The sequence below is a fragment of the Oryzias latipes genome, chromosome 10 (genome assembly GCF_053564925.1).
Source record: "Oryzias latipes strain Hd-rR chromosome 10, Olatipes_Hd-rR_3.1".
Classification (NCBI taxonomy): domain Eukaryota; kingdom Metazoa; phylum Chordata; class Actinopteri; order Beloniformes; family Adrianichthyidae; genus Oryzias; species Oryzias latipes.
In genome coordinates, this window is record NC_136246.1 from 6,853,513 (window position 1) to 6,874,398 (window position 20,886).

At 45.1% G+C, this 20,886-nt stretch overlaps 1 protein-coding gene across 4 annotated transcripts in view; it reads left to right on the forward strand.

The window, feature by feature from the left end:
• Positions 1 to 9,324, forward strand: part of pitx2 (paired-like homeodomain 2) — a 64,978-nt gene extending 55,654 nt beyond the window's left edge. Inside the window, exons 1-4 of one of the 4 annotated variants that reach the window (XM_023958950.2) lie at positions 229 to 545; positions 3,980 to 4,047; positions 7,023 to 7,222; positions 7,841 to 9,324. In XM_023958950.2, coding sequence (XP_023814718.1) covers positions 4,002 to 4,047; positions 7,023 to 7,222; positions 7,841 to 8,398 — 804 coding nt within the window. In that variant the 5' untranslated portion in view covers positions 229 to 545; positions 3,980 to 4,001 and the 3' untranslated portion in view covers positions 8,399 to 9,324. Of the gene's footprint in view, positions 1 to 228; positions 546 to 1,125; positions 1,948 to 3,979; positions 4,048 to 6,312; positions 6,682 to 7,022; positions 7,223 to 7,840 lie in introns of those variants that run through there. The other 3 variants (XM_023958948.2, XM_078953465.1, NM_001122916.1) reach the window with 3 other exon arrangements.
• Positions 9,325 to 20,886: the final 11,562 nt, after the last annotated feature.

A 20,886-nucleotide genomic window follows, 5' to 3' on the forward strand; every position in this document is an offset into this window, starting at 1 on the left:
GCTGTGTCAAAGTGTGACGTGACCCAGAGTGGACCCAGGCCCACGGGTGAAAGTCTCAATGAAACTCTCAAACTGAAGGTTTAGAGGAAAACTTGCACAAATAAAGTCCATTTAGGGCGTGCGCGGGGGGGGGGGGGTGTCTTTGGTGGACCCCCTGTCATTTCTCCACAAAGTAAAAGGCTTGGATGCTGCGCTGAGACACATGAAAGGGGCTTTAAAGCCCTCTCCAGTATGCAGGAGGGGAAAGTTGAAGTGTCCACGCTGACACGGGCTGGCTGATGAGCTCGTTAGGAATCAGGGGAGCGCACCAGCGGAGCAGGTCACCCTGTTTCTCACATCACACCCCCATCAGAAATTCTTTCAAGTGTCCTTCTGCGTCGCCAAAGATGACAACGGAGAATCGATAAGCGCTTGAAATGAAAAGAAGCCGCCGGTTTGCCCCCGAGGCAGAAAGATTTCATCCCCGCAGCCTTCTGTGAACTTCAGGCGTTCCTCCGTGCGTGAGAAACGGGAGCTCCGCCGCTCCTTTCTCTCTGAAGTAGAAGGTAAGAGGAGCGCCTTTCTTCTCTCTCGGTGATGTGCACGGTGCGCGCGTCACTGACTGCCTTTTCTGCCGCGTGCTTTGTCTGATCGAGCGCGTGAAATGTTCTCCAGGCCTGTTTCTTCTCGTAAGGGGCAAACATTTTCTCTGACTGCTTTGAACGTGGTTTGTCGCGCACATCCGCGTGCATGCGCTCGGGCAGCAAAAAAAAAAAAAAAGAAAGGAAAAAATATATGTATTTTAATTTTATTATTATGTTTTTTTGTCAACTCCTTTCTGATTCAATATGACACCCACTTTGAAATGTGTCTCTCTTAAAAGCCCTACGTGTTTTTGTCTTTCTTCATGCGTGGAAGAAAGGATGCAGGGTTTCCTCTGTGTCCCCCTTTGCCTGGAAATTCCCGCGTGGATGCGCGCGCATTAATTACTGGTTTAATGGGAGTATGACTAAAAATGTAAAAGACGGATTAAGCGCACAGGGTGGGGATGGGATGGGGGGGGGGGGGGGGTTACGTCCGGTCCGCACTTAAGATGCGGGAGAAAACTCAGCCTGTATCCAACCAAGCAGATCTATAGAGAACATTTGCATCCAAGCCAGCTGTTCACTTTATCTGCACATAAATCCGGAACACGATAGCGCGCTGTCTGGCCTGCAGGAGGCCCGGCAGCGGCTCCAATACTTCACTTTTTCAAAGGTCCCTTTTCTTTTTTTGCTTGCGCGGCTTTACGTGAAACTAAACAAAAATTAGACAAATGACTTAAAGAAACGCTTTCATTTCCTTTAGAACAAAAGTGTAGGTTGATGTCATAATGCTGCGACTAGGAAATGGAAATTGACAGCTGGGTTGAGCGGAGGCTTCTCCTCTTTTCATCACCTGATTTTTAAACTCAACAGTTTCTTATCTGTTTGTTTCTGAAAGTTGAGCCTCTAAGTTTCTCTCTGCTACACAAACATACACACCCCTTCGCAGGCGCGCGTACACAGGCGCGCGCAGGTCCCTCTCTGAGCTCAAAAGCTGGAAAATGTGCGTCTTTCCAGGGAGGACCAAAGTTGAGGAAGACACAGGAAGACGAGCCAAGGAGAGGCTGGGATGAAAGCGCCCCCTTCCCTGCGCCGTAAACACATTATTTATGCGCATACATGAGAAGACAAACCTGAAGGCAACGCTGCGCGTCTGCTCGGATTCACAGCGTGGGGGCACACGCACGCACCGTCACGTTTTCGGAGCGAAACTGCAGAGACGTCGCTGCTGCTTGTGCTGCTTCTGCTGCTGCTGCTGTGGGGGTTCCTGCTCATTTTTAAGCCCGGCAGCTGGTCCGCGCGTGTCCGGAGGTGGAATTTATCCCGTCGCCGCTGAGCAGAAGGAGTGCGGCAGGGAGACCCGATCCTCGCAGGCGCACAGGCGGTGAGTGCGTCACGGAAGGCGGCCAGCCGAGATGAGAGTTTCTGGCAGTGCAGGAATCTGTTCCATCGTCCCTCCTGCTCCTCCGAGAGCGGAGCTGCGGCAGGAGCATGAGGAGCACGGACGGCTGTGTGGGAAGGGGGCCTCACGGGTTTGGATCATGCTGTGCTTCCCGGTGTTAGAAGTGAAGAAATATTTGAAAAGTACCTTTAAAAAAAAAAAAAAAAAAAAAAAAATCAAAAGTACCTTTTAAAGCGTCTTTGTTCCTTTTTTATTTGACGTAAATTTTAAAACAATATTGCCATATAAGATCCAGTTTTCTCTTAAGATAAAAAAAAATGTTCACGTTTTTGATTGGTTAATAAATACAAATTAATTTCATTTCATGCCGAATAATATCAATTCTATGTTTTGTGGATGACAACCAATTCCAATACAATCATTCATTCTATTTTGGTTCATACATCTTTAATATAAAAAAACTTGAGGCAGAAAAAATCTAACAACCGTAAACCTGCAGTCAGGACATGTTTACGGAAAAGTAAATTCTTTAAAAATTATTGACGCGCGGCGCAGCTTTTGCCTCTAACGAAGCTGAGAGTCCAATAAAAAGAAAAAAGTTTGGGATTGTTTCCCGCTGAAACGTTAGGAAACAGAAATACACAAGCCGGTATTCATTACAGGAAAAATGAGCAAATGCAGTTTTTATGCGTATTATTATATGGATTACTATTGATTTGATGTTATTATTGTTATTATCATGATTATTATTATTATTATTATTATTATTATTATTATTATTATTATTATTATTATTATTATTATTAGTATTAGTAGTATTAGTAGTATTATTTTTAATTTTATTATTATTATTATTATTATTATTATTATTATTATTATTATTATTATTATTATTATTATTATTATTATTATCATCGTTATTATTATTATTATTATTATTATTATCGTTGTTAATATCAATATTTTCATTATCAGTCACATTACTGATGGTATTCTCTAGATAAATCTGGGAAATTTTTATCTTTAAGTTCTGTTAAATTAACGAAATGTGATTTCATTTGTTTAAACTGTGGCATAATTTTTAATAATCTTTACTTTTGTTCTGATTTCTAATTTAGTCTTTGCTTTTGATTAAAAACAGTTGATGTGCATCACAAAAGAGAAATAATGAGTATATAATAACACGAAATTAGATCAAAAGGAGCGACGAAAATAAAAAAAAACATAAAAAATGATTTAATGATAATTATGTAGCTGTTTCAGGTTAAATAAAAAAAGATAATCAAATAAATGCAAAGGGAAACGCGCGTGCGTGAATAGGGAACAGGAAATATTGAGTTCTCTCGTGAAACCAGGTTTGGTTCAAGCGCGTGACAGACAGTTAACCTGCAGTATCAGTTCTTTGGAGTGAAGGGAGAAGATGATCAGGAGCAGGTGAAGAGAAGAACCGAGGAAACAGCATGACTGCATGCAAATGCACCCCCCAACCCCCACCTGAATTATCATAAACAAACAGCGCGAGCCTGGACTCATAAAAAGCCATCTGTGTAACTCCGCACGAGCGCGCGTGCGGCTGCGCTAATGAATTTTGTAATATCCCACCGACAGACATCTCAATCAGACTCTAATCCTATGATTTTACCCCGAATCACTCCACGCACAACTCCTGCGGGCTCAAGCACGCCACGGAAACCAGTTCACGCACATCACGGCGTCTGCCGTAAAGTCAACCTCGACATGAATCCATGGGACATAAAGAGTTTTTGTTTTCTTCATCAGCTTGTAAATAAAAAAGATGGCAATTTGTCTTGTTAATAAATTCACAGAGTTTTTGACACGCAAAAACTCTGTTTTAATCCTTTTTATTTTGGAAAAACACACACCTTCGTTTGGTGCTTCTTTTAACGAACAAACAAAATCTTTTCTCAAGGCTGCATATTAAGTATGTGAAAAAACACGCGTGGATGAGTTCACATCCCCTCAGCGTAACTGCGGATCTTTTCTATTTCTACAGAAACTGTCTTCAGTCTGCCGACATGGAGTCCCACTGTCGCAAACTGGCCTCCACCTGCGCTCAAATCGGTATGTCTCCACCCAATCTTCTGCAGAGAAATATTGTTTAATTTTCTTTCTAAGAAAAATTTAAAAACGACGATTTTCATTAAAAAAACATTAAAATGGTCTGATAATCCATAACACACAGTCAGTATTTGTTGTCATTGTATATTTAATAAAGTGCACAATAGTGTGACTTTAATCACAGTAGCAGGTGGGATCAATAATAAAAATGTGGGGAAAAGCTGTACAATAAATAAATCAATAACATATATTTTAAGGTTAAAATAGCTGTTATTATTGCTCTACGCACTCATTTGTCAGCTTTTATTTTGGATGAAAATGTTCAGTTCTCTTGCGGAAACTTTGACACTTCCAGAGTTGAATTTCAACTGTCTGTCTGTCTGTTCAAGTCCTCTGGGCCTGTGCGGGTCATTTGCGGGCCTGTGCGGGTCAGGGACCAGCAGCTTCCCTCATACCCGCGTCTCTCGCTGTCTGTTAGCGACCCCTGGCGGTCACTGTGTCCGCGCTGCGGCGCTCAGCATTTTCTTGGGGGTGCAGGGGGTGCCATGGTGAAGGTGACTGATGCATCCGGAAGATCACAGATTATATGTATGATAAAATAGTTCTTTTAAATATCCACGGACGCGTTTGTCGTGGATGTTAGTGTTGCCAGTTATTCTGATTAGGTTTTCAGATCAAATCTTTAAAAACGGTGCAGAGGAGCGGGAAGGCCCGGAAGGAATTCATTAAAGTGTGGGGCGGTTGGGAAATGACATCAGGTCTTGTTATTACCCTAAATGAATCACCAATAACCCTCATAGAGTCTCATTTAGTCGGCGCTGATGGGCCGCGGTGACGCACGGCTGCGCCGAGTGAGCGGCCATTGATTAAGAAGAAGAATGGAATGAAAAGTGCGCGCAGGAAGGAGGCTGTGCCACTGCGACATACATGGACATACACACTAAATGTATGACCAAAGCCCATTCGTGAGGAGGAATACACTAATGGAGGAATCTGATGTCTCCTTAATCCCATGTAAAAAGCCCCCTCCCTGTATTGACGGAATTGCTAATTAATGGCCCTCTATGGTGGGGGCCTGTTGCAGCAGTAATCCGCAGAAAGGAGACAAAGCATTAGAAGAAATGAAGAGGGGTTGGAGGAGTGGGGGCAGTAATCCACTTCAGGTTTGCTTTAAGAAAAAAGAAGGAGCAGCAGATTACTGCGTTTTGGAAAAGGTGCGAAATATTGTTAGAGACTTTATGAAAACAATGACGAACCACAGAGGAGCTCACAACGTGACATCTGACAGACACTACATCATCCATCACCGTCTTTACGCACGAGTAAGGATAACTTTGGGTATAAATGCGCATGCACAGAAGGGATTAAAGTTACATAGTTTTTATTGTTGTAATTCAAATTTCAAAATTTTTATTTTAATTTGTTGTGCAAAGACACAGCTCAGATCCTGTGGCTCTAAGCATCTCAGTTGTTAAATTCCGTTTCCTCTATTCGTACATCAGACATTTGTTGGCTAAACATAATAATAATAATAATAATAATAATAATAATAATAATAATAATAGGAAGGATAAAAATAATGACTATAAAGTAAATGATCAACTTTTCGTTCAAACTCACACATTTGTCCTTTTTAAAATTCCTGTCTGTCTTTTCTGGACCAGCGCGCATCTTTCTGAAGTACAGAGAAGGCACGTGCTTTTTCTGACGTGCGTGCACATCTGGGAGAGTCAGCTGTCAGATTGTGGGGCTGCAGAGCTCTGCTGTTGTCCGTGCGCGTGTCTGTACAATGCTCGTGAAGCGGTTTGTGTTGGATTCTCGTGTTGTCACGAACATATACGCACTACGCGCACACGGCTGCATCTGAGAGCAAACTACAGGAGAAACACGGGGGTCCACAGCGCGGCCCAGTCTGTCTTTGCTTAGCCTCGTGACCACCTTATAAAATCTTTGATTTTGATTATATTTGGCTTCGGGCTCGCGGGAGCGCCACGCGGCTCCTCTTTCTTTACATGCGTTTATTTGGCTGAGAAAAACACGCGCGCGCCACGCACAAACACTCCTGCTCTGGTTGGTTGACGAGCCCATCACATCCTCGCGCCTGTCAGAGGGGCGGTAGGAGGGGCAAAGTGCTGACGTGGAGCCAGGGAGAGGGGCGCAGTTGGTCAGGCAACGCGCACAGGCAGCTGCTGAAATGAGAGGTGAGCTTTGGAGTGCGCGCGAGTCTCTGGATCTAATATCGCCTACCTGTCCTTGTCACTCCGACAGTCGAAACAGGTTGCGGCATTCTCCACGGAGGTTATGGAGAACCTCGATGTTCTGTTTTAACGCGACCTGCAGCTCCGCGTGAACCAGAGGAGCTGCGCGCCGTGCGTCATTTGGAGAGCCGAACTGCGCCGTCGCCAGACTTCCTGCCTGTGCGTAAGCGCGTGCGATCGCTACCGATGAACTCTATGAGGAATCCATTAAATACAGAGCAGCCCCACCACCTCCACCTCCCCGGGAACAAACTCACGTCCCCCCAGCACACCGCTCTAGCGATGGCCTCCAGTTTGCAGCCGCTGCAGCGGTCTGCGGATTCCAAACACCGGCTGGAGGTGCAAGCCGTGTCGGACACGTCAAGCCCGGAGTCTGTCGGTAAGAACCGCCCGGTGCCCGGTCCTGATACAAGTCCAGGTCCTGTTCCTGCCCTGGAAGATGTCAAAGAAAAGATGGCTGTCAGCAGCGACAGCGGGGAGCTTTGACGCGCGCGCGCTACTTCATCTTTTAAATCATAGCTCTGGCCTTTGCGGGTGAAGGTGCTCAAATGTTCAAATAAAAATGTAGGGTCTATGATTATAAAAAAATATAATAACAAAGTTTGAAATATAGGAAAATTCCTGAAATCTCAGTAAAATATAATACGGTGATGTTTGTTGATCTATTCTTTCCTCCGTAAATTTCTGTTCGTGTCCTCATGGAACTGTCTGTCCTCACAGAAAAGGAGAAGATCCAAAACAAAAACGACGACTCTTCGGACGACCCCTCCAAGAAGAAGCGGCAGCGGCGGCAGAGGACTCACTTCACCAGCCAGCAGCTGCAGGAGCTGGAGGCCACCTTCCAGAGGAACCGCTATCCCGACATGAGCACCAGGGAGGAGATAGCCGTGTGGACCAACCTGACGGAGGCCCGAGTCCGGGTGAGCTGGTCCCACCGGTACCGACGCTCCTAAATGAAAGAGGGAAATGTGTGGATTTAGGCCCGAATTCAGTCCAAGTAATCCCGACGGATTTATTTATAATTATAGTTTTTAGCTGAAAGACAAATAATCTGATTCTTGTTTAAATAGACACTGAAGGAAAATAAATATTTTTTTCTGCTGCTGGAATGTTGATCTGCAGTCCACAAAATCCCAGCTCCAAGCACATCATGTTACAGCGGTTCAAAGTTTTCCACGCGGATTTTCCGAACAGGATGGTGTTATTTCTGTCCGTCAGCAGCCCGTTAACAATAGAAGCTGCTGTCATCGCTGACAGACCCACGCGCGCTCTGTGTCCGCGTGAAAGAGGCGCAAAGCTGGAATTTTGGCCATTGTCACTGCGGGCTGTGAGATTAGGGTCAGAGTGTTTGTGGGGGAATACACATCCACTCCACGTCAAGATGCTCCTGAGAGGGCTGGGGGTGGGGGGCAATGTGGATTCTGCTCCTATCTCATTAAAAGAGGATTCTCTGCTCAGACGGCCAGAATCTAGCCCGACCCTGCAGCGGGAAAGACGGCTTTATTTAGGGTTTTAATCCTTTCCTTTCTTTCTTTCAGGTTTGGTTCAAGAACAGGCGAGCCAAGTGGAGGAAGAGGGAACGGAACCAGCAGGCCGAACTCTGCAAGAACGGTTTCGGGCCGCAGTTTAACGGACTCATGCAGCCCTACGACGACATGTACCCGAGCTACACGTACAACAACTGGGCCGCCAAGGGCCTGACGTCCGCCTCTCTGTCCACCAAAAGCTTCCCGTTCTTTAACTCCATGAACGTCAACCCGCTGTCCTCGCAGACCATGTTCTCGCCCCCGAACTCCATCTCCTCCATGACCTCCAGCATGGTGCCGGCGGCGGTCACCGGCGTGCCCGGATCCAGCCTCAACAGCCTTAACAACTTGAACAACCTAAGTAACCCGTCCCTCAACTCGGGGGTGCCCACGCCGGCGTGTCCCTACGCGCCTCCGACCCCCCCATACGTGTACAGGGACACTTGTAACTCCAGCCTGGCCAGCCTGAGACTGAAAGCGAAGCAACACTCGAGTTTTGGATACGCCAGCGTGCAGAATCCCGCCACCAACCTGAGCGCCTGCCAGTACGCCGTGGACAGGCCGGTCTAAGCCGGGCCTGCGCTCCCAACGCCCCCCATACCTCTGTGAGCGGAGCGCGGCGCACCGAGGGGAGAGCCGGCGGCGGCGCATGATCCACGCGGGGATTTCTGCTCATAGCTGGAATAGTTGGAATTACTTCATTCTGACTGTATCCTCAAGACGCTGCCCCCTCCTGCACCACCCACCCCCACCCCAACACCACCACTATAAGAAACTCCTCAGAAAACCGAGAATTTTCTCCCCGTGTTTTTGCTCTCCATCGTTCCCCTTCAGAGAAGGTTCCGGTCCAGACAGCGGGGTTCTCTGCAGTCTGGCTAAACAGGAACAGAGACTGGCACTTTAGTCTTCTTCCCAAACGGAGCACTCAAAGACTGAACCGAGCTGAACCGAGCAGGACTGCGGCTCGAACCTGAGCTGAGAACATTAAGCCGCCCCCACCAGGGCCTGTTTCTCTCAGTTCAAACAGAAAAAAAACCCCTTTTTCTCCCGTCGCGGTTCTGAGCGTCAGGTTGTACATAAATATAAATAGATATATTTGAACCATCATCTCCTGTTTTTGAGGCGAATGCGCGTTAGCCCCCCTCTCCCTGTCCCTCCCCAGGCTCGTTTTTATAAACGCATGTGGATTAAAAAAAAAGAAAGAAAGAAAAACGTCATGTTTTGCTTGCAAACAAAAAGGGAATGTACATAAAACGCACCAACTGTGTTTTCTAACATATTATAAATTTATTGTCTGTGAATATCGATTTAGATTAGTGGTTCTGGGTTTAAAAAAAAGAAGCATCCAAAATGTCTCCGAGACTTATGATTGTTTTCTCCTCTATGTAAAATATTTGGTACGAAATTATGTTCTTTTATTTTCCCAACATCCAAAAAAAGAAAAAAAAACAACGTTGTGTTTTATTTAATGTTAGTAAATCTATTGTTCCAAACCATCCCGCTGGAGGATCTTCTTTGAGTCTTTGCACAGAAGTCTGTTAGCGGCGCGTGCAGCATCGACGCTCTGTCTGCAGCTTCGATCCCGCGCGGGATAATCCATGGAGGAAAACAAAGGCCGCGCGCTGCGGCTCCAAGGACGCACAATCCACCAAAAAGATCTGGACCACAACCGAGAAAACGTTATCTTCACCCTTCCTGCTTCCATGAAATCATCTCCCAAGAGTCCCTGCGCTTTGGTTTAACGTTCAGTTTTAAATATAAAAATATGCATCGAGTAGGTTTTATTTTTAATCTCTGCGTTTGTTTTCCTCCTCGGCCTCCGCGCGCTGTAAGCTTTATTTACCAATTGAAGCAAACACGCAGAAATGCGCGGAGCTCTGTCCGGGAGGAGGCCGCCGCAGCAGAGCGGGGACACCGGGAGCGGACCGAGGCTCGCGGGCCTCCCGGATTTTATTTATGTTATTAAAATTAAACTAGGAAAAAAATATTTGAATGCAAAAACATGTTCACGTGAAGCTTCCACCATCTCCGGTGCTAAACTCCAACTGCTATTCTAAAGACAAAAACACAACACCCACGCGCGTGCACGCCGCGCTGCAGCCCACGAACTCCTAACCTGAAATAGTCCACAAAGTGTCAGCTTTTGATGGAGCTGTCAGGGGTAATCCCGGCGAATACACACGTCTGCGTCTGAATCCACATCCGCACAATCAGTGCGGGGCCGCGGGGGGAGCCTGTTGTGCAGCCGGCCGGAGCTGCGCTCTGAGCGGGGGCGCCTCCCCGGGCAAGAAGACATTTTAACGAGCTCTAACGCGTTTATTATGACCGGCAAATTCTGCTTTAATTACCTGATAATATTATTTGACAAAACCTTTTAAATTGGTATTTATTTTTGTTGGTTGAAAATCTGCAGAATTGAATTACTGTCGCTCCAAACTGTCCTAAGCGCGTCCCGGAACAGGAATCACTCCAGTCCGTTATGGTTCCACATGTTCTCCTGAAATGGTTTCTGATATCGGTCTAGCACATCCCGATGAGACATTCGTTCTGCCTGCTGATTAAACGGAATTGTTACGGCTGAGGCGCGCGCGTCTCCACAAACACGTTCATCTCCCATCTAAATAATTAGCAGCTTCTCCATATTCCTGCGGGGCCCGGGGGGGGGGGGGGGGGGGGGGGGGGGGGGATATGATGTGCTGCACGAGCTTTTTGTTTAAATTACAGGAGCTTGGAGGTATCTGCTGGGAATCACCTCGAGTTCGTGTTATTATTTCAGTGGAAAAGAATCAGACAAATCCACAGAGTGGTCAGCAGTGAGAATGTGTTCGAATGGAAAAAGTTTTCCTGCTTAGAGCACGAAAAGTTCCTCTTCCTGCAGCACACAGGCAGTCCTGCCAGCCCGTCAGAACCGGAGCTGACAGGAACACTCACATGTTCACCTGCCTGCATGTTAGCAAACATCTCAGCCCGCACTTTCAGCTCTTGGCTGCAGACATAGCTGATGGGGGAGGGGGCTGTTTGGCTCTGGACCAATGGTGGCCAAGCAGCTTCAGCTAAAGGTCACATGGTGTGACCTCACACATCTCACTCTCACCTAAAGCCCACGTTGGACTGCCAGCCCTCTCCCAAATGCTCCAGTGACATTTCCTAAATGAAGTTGTTGGATTTGTGTTAAAAAGGTGTGAAAGAGTTTCTTTCACGCTCACAGAGCAGTTGCAGCCGGCAGCATGTTTACTGCTGTGCGGCTCAGAGGCTCAGGCGTGGCGAGAGTCCTCTGGACTGCTCTCATTGCAGGGGTTCGGTGCAGATGGGGGGCAGGCGGTGGGCCAGAGCGTGTGAAAGCAGATAAATTCATCACACACGCTTCCTGCTCTCTGAAGTCCCGCTGAAGATGGAGCAAAACCAAACATCTGATTCACAAACCAGTGTGTGCGCCGAGGAAGGAGGAGCTGCTCAGCCTCAAGGGGAAATCTCCTGAAAACAAACTAAACTCATGAAAACCTTCAGAGCCAATTCTTCTACCCTGTTTAAGGCGGAGCTCGGTTTGAAGTATCGTGAAGAGTTTTTGCCTCAAAAAGAGGATTCTGTTTTCAGACAAGTTGCTGCAGGAGCTCCGATGCTTCTGCATTTGTCTCTGTGAGATAAACTCCTCCAATAACCATCAACCTGACTGACAGGTCAGGAAATGAGGTAAAACCCAAACTATAATCACCCCCTTCCCCAAAATCTTTGTTGTCTAAATCGGGAGAGGCTGACAAGTCTGAGGCTGCTGAAGTTTGAGCATCAAATTCAGACACCTTCCGTTTACGCCGCCCCTCCATTTTCTTTAGGCACTGGAACGCCATAATTGACGTTTACGTTGGATCACTGCTGTCAGGCAGTCAGAGTTTGCAGCATTTCCCAAACTGCAGATGCAGAGTTACAGCTGAGATTTCCTTTGATTGATTTCATACTCGTGAGAACTTTAGTGAGGAGATGTGTGGCATCAGCTCTGACTCAACACGGGGGAAGATTTCTGCACATTTTTAAAGATAGGCTCAACCTGAGCAAACATTCATGCCTAGTCATGAGAAACATGCAAACACGTGGAAACGGAGCATCTAAAGTTCTCACCGGCTATGCAAACATGACGTCTGTCTGCAGAAAATGCTCCATCTGAGGAAAACTTCAGTATTTTTTTGCCGCATTGATCCAAAGCCTGGGGAGAAGCACACAGTCCCACCTGTTCCACAGGAACGCAGCAACAGCTCCTCAGGAGTGACGCTGTCAGCGTGACCGGGATGGAGATTCAGAGGTGGATGCAGCAAACAGAGGAACTGCAGAACTGTTTGAGACAGACAGAGGCAACCGTTATGGTCCCAAAGGGAAACTTTTAAAGGTAACAGCTTTAAAAGTGTCACACACACAGCAAAGAACAGAGAGGCAGGTAGACCTGACAAAACATTCACAGACAATGAAAATGACATGAAGAATGTCGATGTTTTCATTTGTTTGATTCTCTTCACTGTAGCACCTTAAATCCCAGCTGGCTCCTTTCTGTGTGGAGTTTGCGTGATCTCCCCGTGCATGCGTGGGTTTTCTCTGCACTAGCTCCAGCCTCCTCCCATAGTCCAAAAACGTGATTCATAGGTTCACTGGTCACTCTAAACTGTCCCTTGGTGTGAATGTGTGTGTGTGGGAGTTATTGTGTGTCCTGCAACAGACTGCCTGTCCAGAGTGCACCCCGCCTTCGCCCAACAGTAGCTGGGACTGGCTCTGGCAATCCCGTGACCCCGTAAGGGAGAGTGCAGGTTAAGAAAATTGTTCTTCTTCTCCAGTTCCGTCCTCAACACAGGGATTACACCAACAGCCTTTTCAGTCTGATCAGAGAATAGATTTCAGGCAGGATGACTTTATTGGACTAAACTGTCATAAGACAGTCATGACTGGTTTGATCAGTTTGATGGTTCTTGCTTTGAGAAAAGCTCTTCTGTGAATTTCTGCTTCATAAATAAACCGAACAGAACTTGATTCTTCTGACTCTGTGACTGAGATAGGACCATGCATGTTGGGTAAGTTTGGAGATCCCAGGGAAGTTTCAGGCTCTGCTGATGAAAACACCAACACAGCTCCAGATGTAACAAGAGGAAAAGAAGACTTTTATGCTCAGAGACAGAAAGACCCACCCACACACACACATGAGCATTGGTGTGTGTTCATGCAGCTCTCTTTTTGTTGTCTGGCGTGCCCAGATTAACACTTCCTTCTGCCCGCTGTGCTCGCAGGGCCGGATGCTGCGGGAGTTCTTGCCAGCAGCTTCAGCTGACAGCAGAACATGGGTGCTCCCCCAACACACACACACCTACACACACACATCTGCCACTGTGGCTCTTCTGGCACTGACTGGTGTGTAAAATGTTTACACCCTGTAAAAATATTTCTTTGGCTCAAGCCCTCACCCAGTCAGATGCAAGTCTTTCAAGTTTCCTTGGAGCCAATAAATGACATTTTCTTCTTCTGACATCTGCTCTCTGGTTTCTGCACAAAATAAACTGACAGCCTGATTTCTGCTGCGGCTTTAGAGCAAACATGAACTTCAAGTTGTGTGAACCAGACTCAGCTGGAACGTCCGACAGCTTTGGCCCTGATGACATGATGATGGCTTTACTTTGGGCTTTTTACCCCTATATAAATATAGTATATGCTGGGGCAAAAGAGACGTTTTCTAAATATGGTCTTAATGTTTTATTTTTCTTTGAAAATCATTTTTCTGTTGTTTTTTTTTGTTAAAAAAAGTTAAAGACCATTAAAAAAAGGTGTACAATGTTGAGTAAAACTACTTTAAATAAAAGGAAAGGTTTTCTTAATTGAGAGCATACATTTTCATACACCTAAACAGAGAGATGGTTTTCAGACAAGCAGGGAAACAGGGACCTGGATCTGCTCCGACAAACAGCAACACCTGCTGCAAATACCTGCGGTCCTCACGTCCGTCAGTCCAAACCGACAGAGCAGACGGCGTGGAAAGCAGCTCACTGGTTTGGATCCCGTCCAGGACAGACTTTCATGCTCAACCTATGCTCTGCAGTACAGATTGAAGGATTTCTGCAAGGCTGTTGTCGGAAAATCCACGAGGAGTGTTGATCAGTGGGACCTGCTCCTCTGGTGTCCTCAGCATCTGAGCGTCTGCAGAGATCTGCAGGAAGGCTGCGCTCCACTTATTTCAATCTGAAGGCGTCCTGAACATCTGAACCCACCAGTCTGATCGGAGGACCAACGGGTCAGCCTCAGAGAGGAGGGCAAAAAACTCCAACTCAGCAAGAACTTTCAGTTTTAATGGAAGATTGAAGAAAAATACATCAATGGTGATCAATGTACCATACAGATGTTTCTCACATATATAGCCAACAAAAAACCAACCATGAGCTCTCAAGAAATTGTTGCCGTCTCGTCTGGCCTTCGCAGATCCGGATGGTTCAGGACGTCCATAAAATGAAATGTGTAGTTGGGAAATGAAAATACACACAAGAGTCTGCATGAATTTTCAAACCTTTTGCAAAAGGGGAGATATGAAAAAACACGACCTGTTAGGCATTGTGGTTGTCCGCTCTCTGTCTGCTTTCCAGCAGGCAGCTTTTTTTATTGTTCAGCAAAGCAACATGTAAACATATAAAACACGTCATCAGACTCTGTGTCTGTGCGTGAAAAATATTTTTGTGCCACTCAAGGATACAAATCTAGTCTGCAATGAGGAGGTGTCTGTTTCATCAACACTCCAAAAGAAAACAAAGACCGGGAATCACAGACAAGCCTACTGCTGACCTCGGCAAATCTTATTTCGAGAAAGCATATTTCAGAATACAATATTCATATATAAAAATGGAATCAAGTAAATGCATAATCAAATCATCATAAAATATAATGGAACCCCTGTTCACCTCCAAAAAATCCTCTGACAACTTCCAAAAATGTGCATCTACACTGAACAAAAATATAAAGGCAACACTTTTGTTTTTTCTCCCATTCGACATGAGATGAACTCAAAGATCTGAAATATTTTCTACAAACACTAAATAACAATTTCTTTTAAACATTGTTGACAAATCTGATTAAATCTATGACAGTGAGCACTTCTCCTTTGCTGAGATAATCCATCCCACTTCACAGGTGTGCCGTTTCAAGACGCTGATCAGACAGCTTGATTATTGCACAGGTGTGCCTTAAACTTGCTGCAATCAAAGGCCATTCTGAAACGTGCTGTTATGTTTTATTGGGGGGGGGGGGGGTGTCTGGGGACTCAAAAAAACGGTCAGTATTTGGTGTGACCAGCCTTTGCCTCATGCAGTGCAACACATCTCCTTGGCATAGAGTTGATCAGGTTGTGGATTGTGGCCATGGGAATCTTGGTCATCTTTAATGTCTGTGCCAAGTTCCTGGATGTTGTCAGGAACTGGAACACACCCTTGTATCTGTCAACACACCTGCCCATACCATAACCACGCCATCCCCATGAGCCGCTTGATTCACAACACTCATCAGCAAACCGCCCACATGATGCCACAAACTGTCAGCTATCTGCCCTGAACAGAGTAAACCAGGATTTGTCCGTGAAGAGGACGCCTCTCCAGTGTGCCAGACACCATTGAATGTGTGCATTTGTCGACTCAAGTGGGTTACTACGACAAACAGGAGTCAGGTTGAGATTCAGATGAGGATGACTAGCATGCAAATGAGATTCCCTGACTTGGTTTGTGCATGTACTGTACTGCATGGGGCAAATGGTGGTCACACATACTGACTGGTTTTCTGAGTACCCAAACTCAGAAAACCAGTCAGTATGTGGCAGTCTAAGGCGCACCTGTGCAATAATCATGCTGTCTCATCAGCGTCTTGATACGGCACACCTGTGAGGTGGGATGGGTTATCTTAGCTCAGTGTCACAGATTTAAACAGATTTGTGGACAATATTTGAGAGAGAGAAAATTGTTTTCTTTCTAGTTTTCTTCAGTTTAGATCAATTGTCTGTTGGCCAAACAAAAACCCATCAGAGTTTCTGCAGCAGAGCGGCAGTCTTCCCTGCAGGTGAGTACCAACTCTTCCGTTCTTCTGATAAGTTCAGTTTAGATTGGAAATGCAGAAGGGACTCAGACGGTTTGATCCTGGTGCTGCTCCATGGTTGAGAGCTGCTCTCCGAAGGGTCAGCCTGCAGCCCCCACTGCCCGTCCTCATTATTGCTCACTGTGGGGGAGCTCAGTGTGGACTTCCCTGCGGGGACGTTGTTCTCTCGTCTCAAAAGCAGTTGCTCTTCTTAGGTGATGAGCATGCAGACGAGGTTCTGCTGTAGAGTTGCAATACGGTTTCTTTGGAGGTGAAGGTCTGACGCATGCACAGCCGTGACTGCAGACGTGCAGCAGTCCCTGTTCCTCTTATTAAAACTTCATAAGAAAGCGTCCGACTGCCGGCAGCTGGATAATCTCTTCCATCTGCTGAAGCATCATCCAAAAGGATTTCAGTTCTGACTTCTTTGACACTCTGAAGCAAACCTGACATTTAAGGCTGAACTTGTTTCTGATATTTCCCAGCATGCTCTGTCTTCTCAGAGAGAAACATTACCAATCGGCTTAAATAAGGGGCATCTCCAGGTCTCCCTCTTTAGCTAAAAAACGAAAGACAAACCTAAACATGCAGAAAATTAAGATTTAGTCCCACAGCATTTAGGTTTATAAATACTTTTCTGAAAGTGAAAGGAACGATGAAAAACACACAGTTATAATAAATGCACATAAAAATGAAATAACAAAACGATTGTTTTTATACTGCAAATAGTTTTATAAAACAGACAGAAGAGGGCGCCAAAGGTAATCATGGCTGTTGTTGCTGAGATCTTCTGTCAAGAATAAATTAATTATGCAAAAGTTTTTATTAGTATGTTAATTAAAATGATAATTATTAATATTTGGGGGGAAAAATCAGGGGAAATTCACTTTTAAGTATAAAAGTTAAATTCAACTTGTGAAATTTAAGTGTGACACAAAACCTTAAAATAATAAACACAGTCTTCTTTTTACGGTTTGTGTTCATTTTAGCATAAGTATTAAAGTCATGCATTCATGAGGACGGAGTGAGTTTAGTGGAATTCCTGGTGGAGGGAACAAAGGCAGAGGTGCTGATGTGCAGAATACAGCAGCTCTGTATTCTCTCCAGTTTATGAGCTCCACGGCGGGTAATGAAGAGGAAAGGTCAGGGCCAATGTGTTCTCATCTCCTCTAAACCAACAGGTCAGATTTCCACTTTCCGCGCCACGACTCTGCGGCTGCAGCTGCTGCCCTTTTGGTTAAAACAATACATTCAGCGCCACTCAGACATCATATCACCAATTTTCCCTCTTATTGGCAGAGGCCCACAGAGATGGGGAGCAGATTTACTGCCAGGTTTGTCCTCAGCCTCAGTGATGAGATCAACCTGCTGTAATGTAAGCCATACATTATGAATCCAATTTGTTTGGGTCAGATCAGGTGAGAGCAGATGGGCCAACTTCTGCAGAGAAGCCACCAGATGGCAGTGCGGCAGTGACTGCAGCCTCCTCTGCTGCCTGACAGTCTGATCCAGAGGCAAGGCTGACCTGACTGATGGGACAGAACCTAAAACATCTATGAATGGAAATGGAATGCATACGAAACACCCAAAACAATGCTTTGAGTCATCGCATACATTCTTTTACAGTCATCTGCTGATGTAAACAGATGGCTTAATTAATCGGTCCAATCAACCATTGCAGTTGGTGTGGAAAGCTGAGGGCTCATGAAGAGAGGAAGAGCGCATAAAAATAGAAGATGGATCAGTTCTTATTGGTTCTGATCCACAAACCAATGTCCTCATCTGTGGTGTCAGTCCAGAGGTGCTCTGCAGACCTGATGTTGGCTCAGAGTCCTTCATGGTCATGCAGTGAAGCAACGGTTTGCTATTTCTGGTCAGTTGTTCTCAGTTGACATGACTGTGGTGTCATTGACAAAACTGAGTAAACAAAGCAGGAAGCTCCAAATACCCACCTGCAGGGAGGAGGTCATGTTGCTGCCCCCCCCCCCCCCCCGTCCTTTTTAGGTCGTTGATCCTTTTCTCTCATAAATCAAGACAAGGCAGCGTTCAGAGGCTCTACAGAGAGCAGTAACACCATGACGCTGTAACATGCCTGCTGTGGTGCAGTGGAAGAGCGGCTGACATCTAATCGGAAGATTGCAGGTTCTATTCCCGCCCTGCTTGCTCGGGTGTCAAAGCATCCTTGGGCCAGACGCTGAACCCCGCCTTGTCCTTGGTGGATATAAGTTGGTGACGATGTTTGGCAGCAGTGTGAATGGGACTGTGACTGTACAGCTCTTTGGACCTTCAAGGAAGGTAGAAAAGCCTTAAATAAGAATAAGCCAGATAATAAAACCAGACTTGAAATTAAACTAGAAAAAAGCTGAGTTAAAAGCAGTTTCACCGGCTTGGTTCTGACCCGAGGTTCTGCCACATCTCAGAACAGCTGGGTTCATGAATCTGAATCTGAACCCCATCATTTCTGTCACTACAGAGCAGCAGGAGCATCAGTTCCCATGCTGCTTTTCAACTAAGAAGGTTCAATCTGACAAAAGACAGGAATGGAATGTTCATCTCAAAAGCATCAAGTTTTCCTCTTCAGAACAAAACAGTCATATGTCTTCATGCAAAAAAGACCACTATTCTTGTGGTTAAAAAAAACTTAAGGGGCATCTACATTTATGAAGAGTATGGTGGATAAAACTGTTGACACTCCTTTTTAAAATGAAAGTTAAACCCAGAGTGGTTTAAAAAGTAACTTCACATGACAAATAGTAACTGGAAGTAAAAATGTACATAAAATGAAACAATAAGTATTTCACCTTTTTTCAACATAATCATAAACCTGGATGTGTGGGGCTGTGCCTGAGGAAAGATTGATGTTAAAACTAAGGCGTGTCCACTCAGTAGCATCATAGGCGTTACACCTGGACTCAGTTACTCTGCCTGTTTTTGAGGGACAGTGGCTTCTCTGCTGTGTGGTGATATTGTGTGTCCCACACCAAACAAAGAAGACAGAGAGTCTTAAAGGCAAGGATGTTGAAGGTAAAGGCTGTGAGGTCATCTCCGAGCAGCATGATGTTCCTGTAACTACAGCCTCACTGATTCAGAGGTTTAAACTCCACAGGACCGAAAACATCTTAACCAGAAGTGTCTGCAAAAACTGAAGAGAAGGATAGAACAAATAGAAACCAAAAAGGCTGGAAAAACCTTAAAGGTCAACTCCAAGGTCAGAGCACATCAGTCTTAATCACACCGTCAGGAGCTGTTTGAGCCAAACTGGACTTTATGGAAAAGAAGACACCCCCCCTGTTGGAAGTAAATAAAGGAAAAACACCACAGTCATTTTAATCCATAGGGTTTCTGTGATTATATTCGTTAGACAAGGGGGTTAGCAACCTAGGGCACACAGTTGGCACGCGGGGAGTGACAACAATAAGCACTTGATCTGTCGTCTGTATCTTTTGGATTTGAAAAAGATATCGGATTTGTGTGACAATCTCTTCTCACTATGAGCTTTTTTTCCCCCTATTGCGTCATAAGAATAGGGTCCATCCACGCAAGGCTGTTGCTGTGACCCCACTTTTCTGCGTCCGTGAATGGGTAATTAGAATTCAAATGAATGCAATTGTTTGCCACGGGGAAATGAAAAGGTTGTAATACTGACCGTGTGCTTTGAAACAGCTGGCGGTGAGATGACAGGTGGGGTGACACGAGCACGTGTCTGAGCGAACGTAAGCGTGTGCGTGAGCGGGAAAACCACACAGCTGATGCCTGAGCTGTTGCACACGTTTATGACTGCACAGCTGTATTTTTATTTATTTTATTTTTTTCTTTTGGTCATGTTTTTGGCGTTGCAGCGGCTGACATTTATGAAGTTATAAGTTCAGTTTGTTGAATAAGTCCGGTTAAACCCAGACTTTGTCTGTTTTGCCAAATGTCAAAATGAAATGTGAACAAGTTTTTAAATGAAAACTAAACCTGATCTCCACTCCATTTACTGGGGTGCAAAAACTGAATAGTGATGCTGTCCATATTGAGGAAAATTATTATTACTAAAATTAGCAAACTAATGTAAAAAAAAGCAATTTAATTTGACATTAAATAAAAGCACCATGACAGAATTAAGTTATTCAGGTCATGTCTCAAAATGTGACAAAAGATGAACAAGCCAAAAGAATGCTTATTTTTATGGTAATGGTTGTGAAATTCTGACGTATCCAATCCTATTGCTGTAAATATTACATACCACAAATGCAGTACCATCTGTTCTAAACATAGTTGCAATACTATTTCAATTTTGACCTATTTTCCTTGATCAATATTGTTATGTAAGCACTTTTGTGAGTTACTGCTAGAATATGTTAAAAAAAACCTTTATCCCTTGTGCTATCCTAGGCACGTTAACATTGGGAGTTGGGTCATCCAGACCCACTAGACAGTGCTCTGAACTTTTTTTCTTCAATGATTTGTGATCTTCACTGGTGTCCATGGATTACATGAAATCCTCTTCAACTTCTTCCACTTTTGTCATAGGTAGGGAGAACACGTCAATGTAAGGGTGGGGTCATCTGGACCCCATAAGATTGCACAAGGGTTAAGACCTGCTGTTTGTGAAGTCAATACAATTTCAGATCTATTGGAAATGTTTTGTATTTATTCAGATCAGAGTTTGCATCATAGTTAGTGATGGGACAGATGTTAAGGAGAAGACTTTGAACTGGCTCTTCATGTCACAAACGTTGCTGAGCCCTGCTGTATACAGATGAGCTTTTTGACACCAGCCGTGTGCTCTCAGAGGCAAAAGTGAAGGATATCAATAGAAAGACACTCACTGCTATGTAACATGGAGGAGGTGCTGTCATAGTCTGGGAAGCTTTTCTAAATCCAACGCAGTGTCTTGAATTTGTGAAAGGTTTTACTATCATGTCATTTTGAACACAAAGGTGCTGCCTCGTGTCAGAATGTCTAATCTCAATCACAGGATGCTGATTTTTCAACAA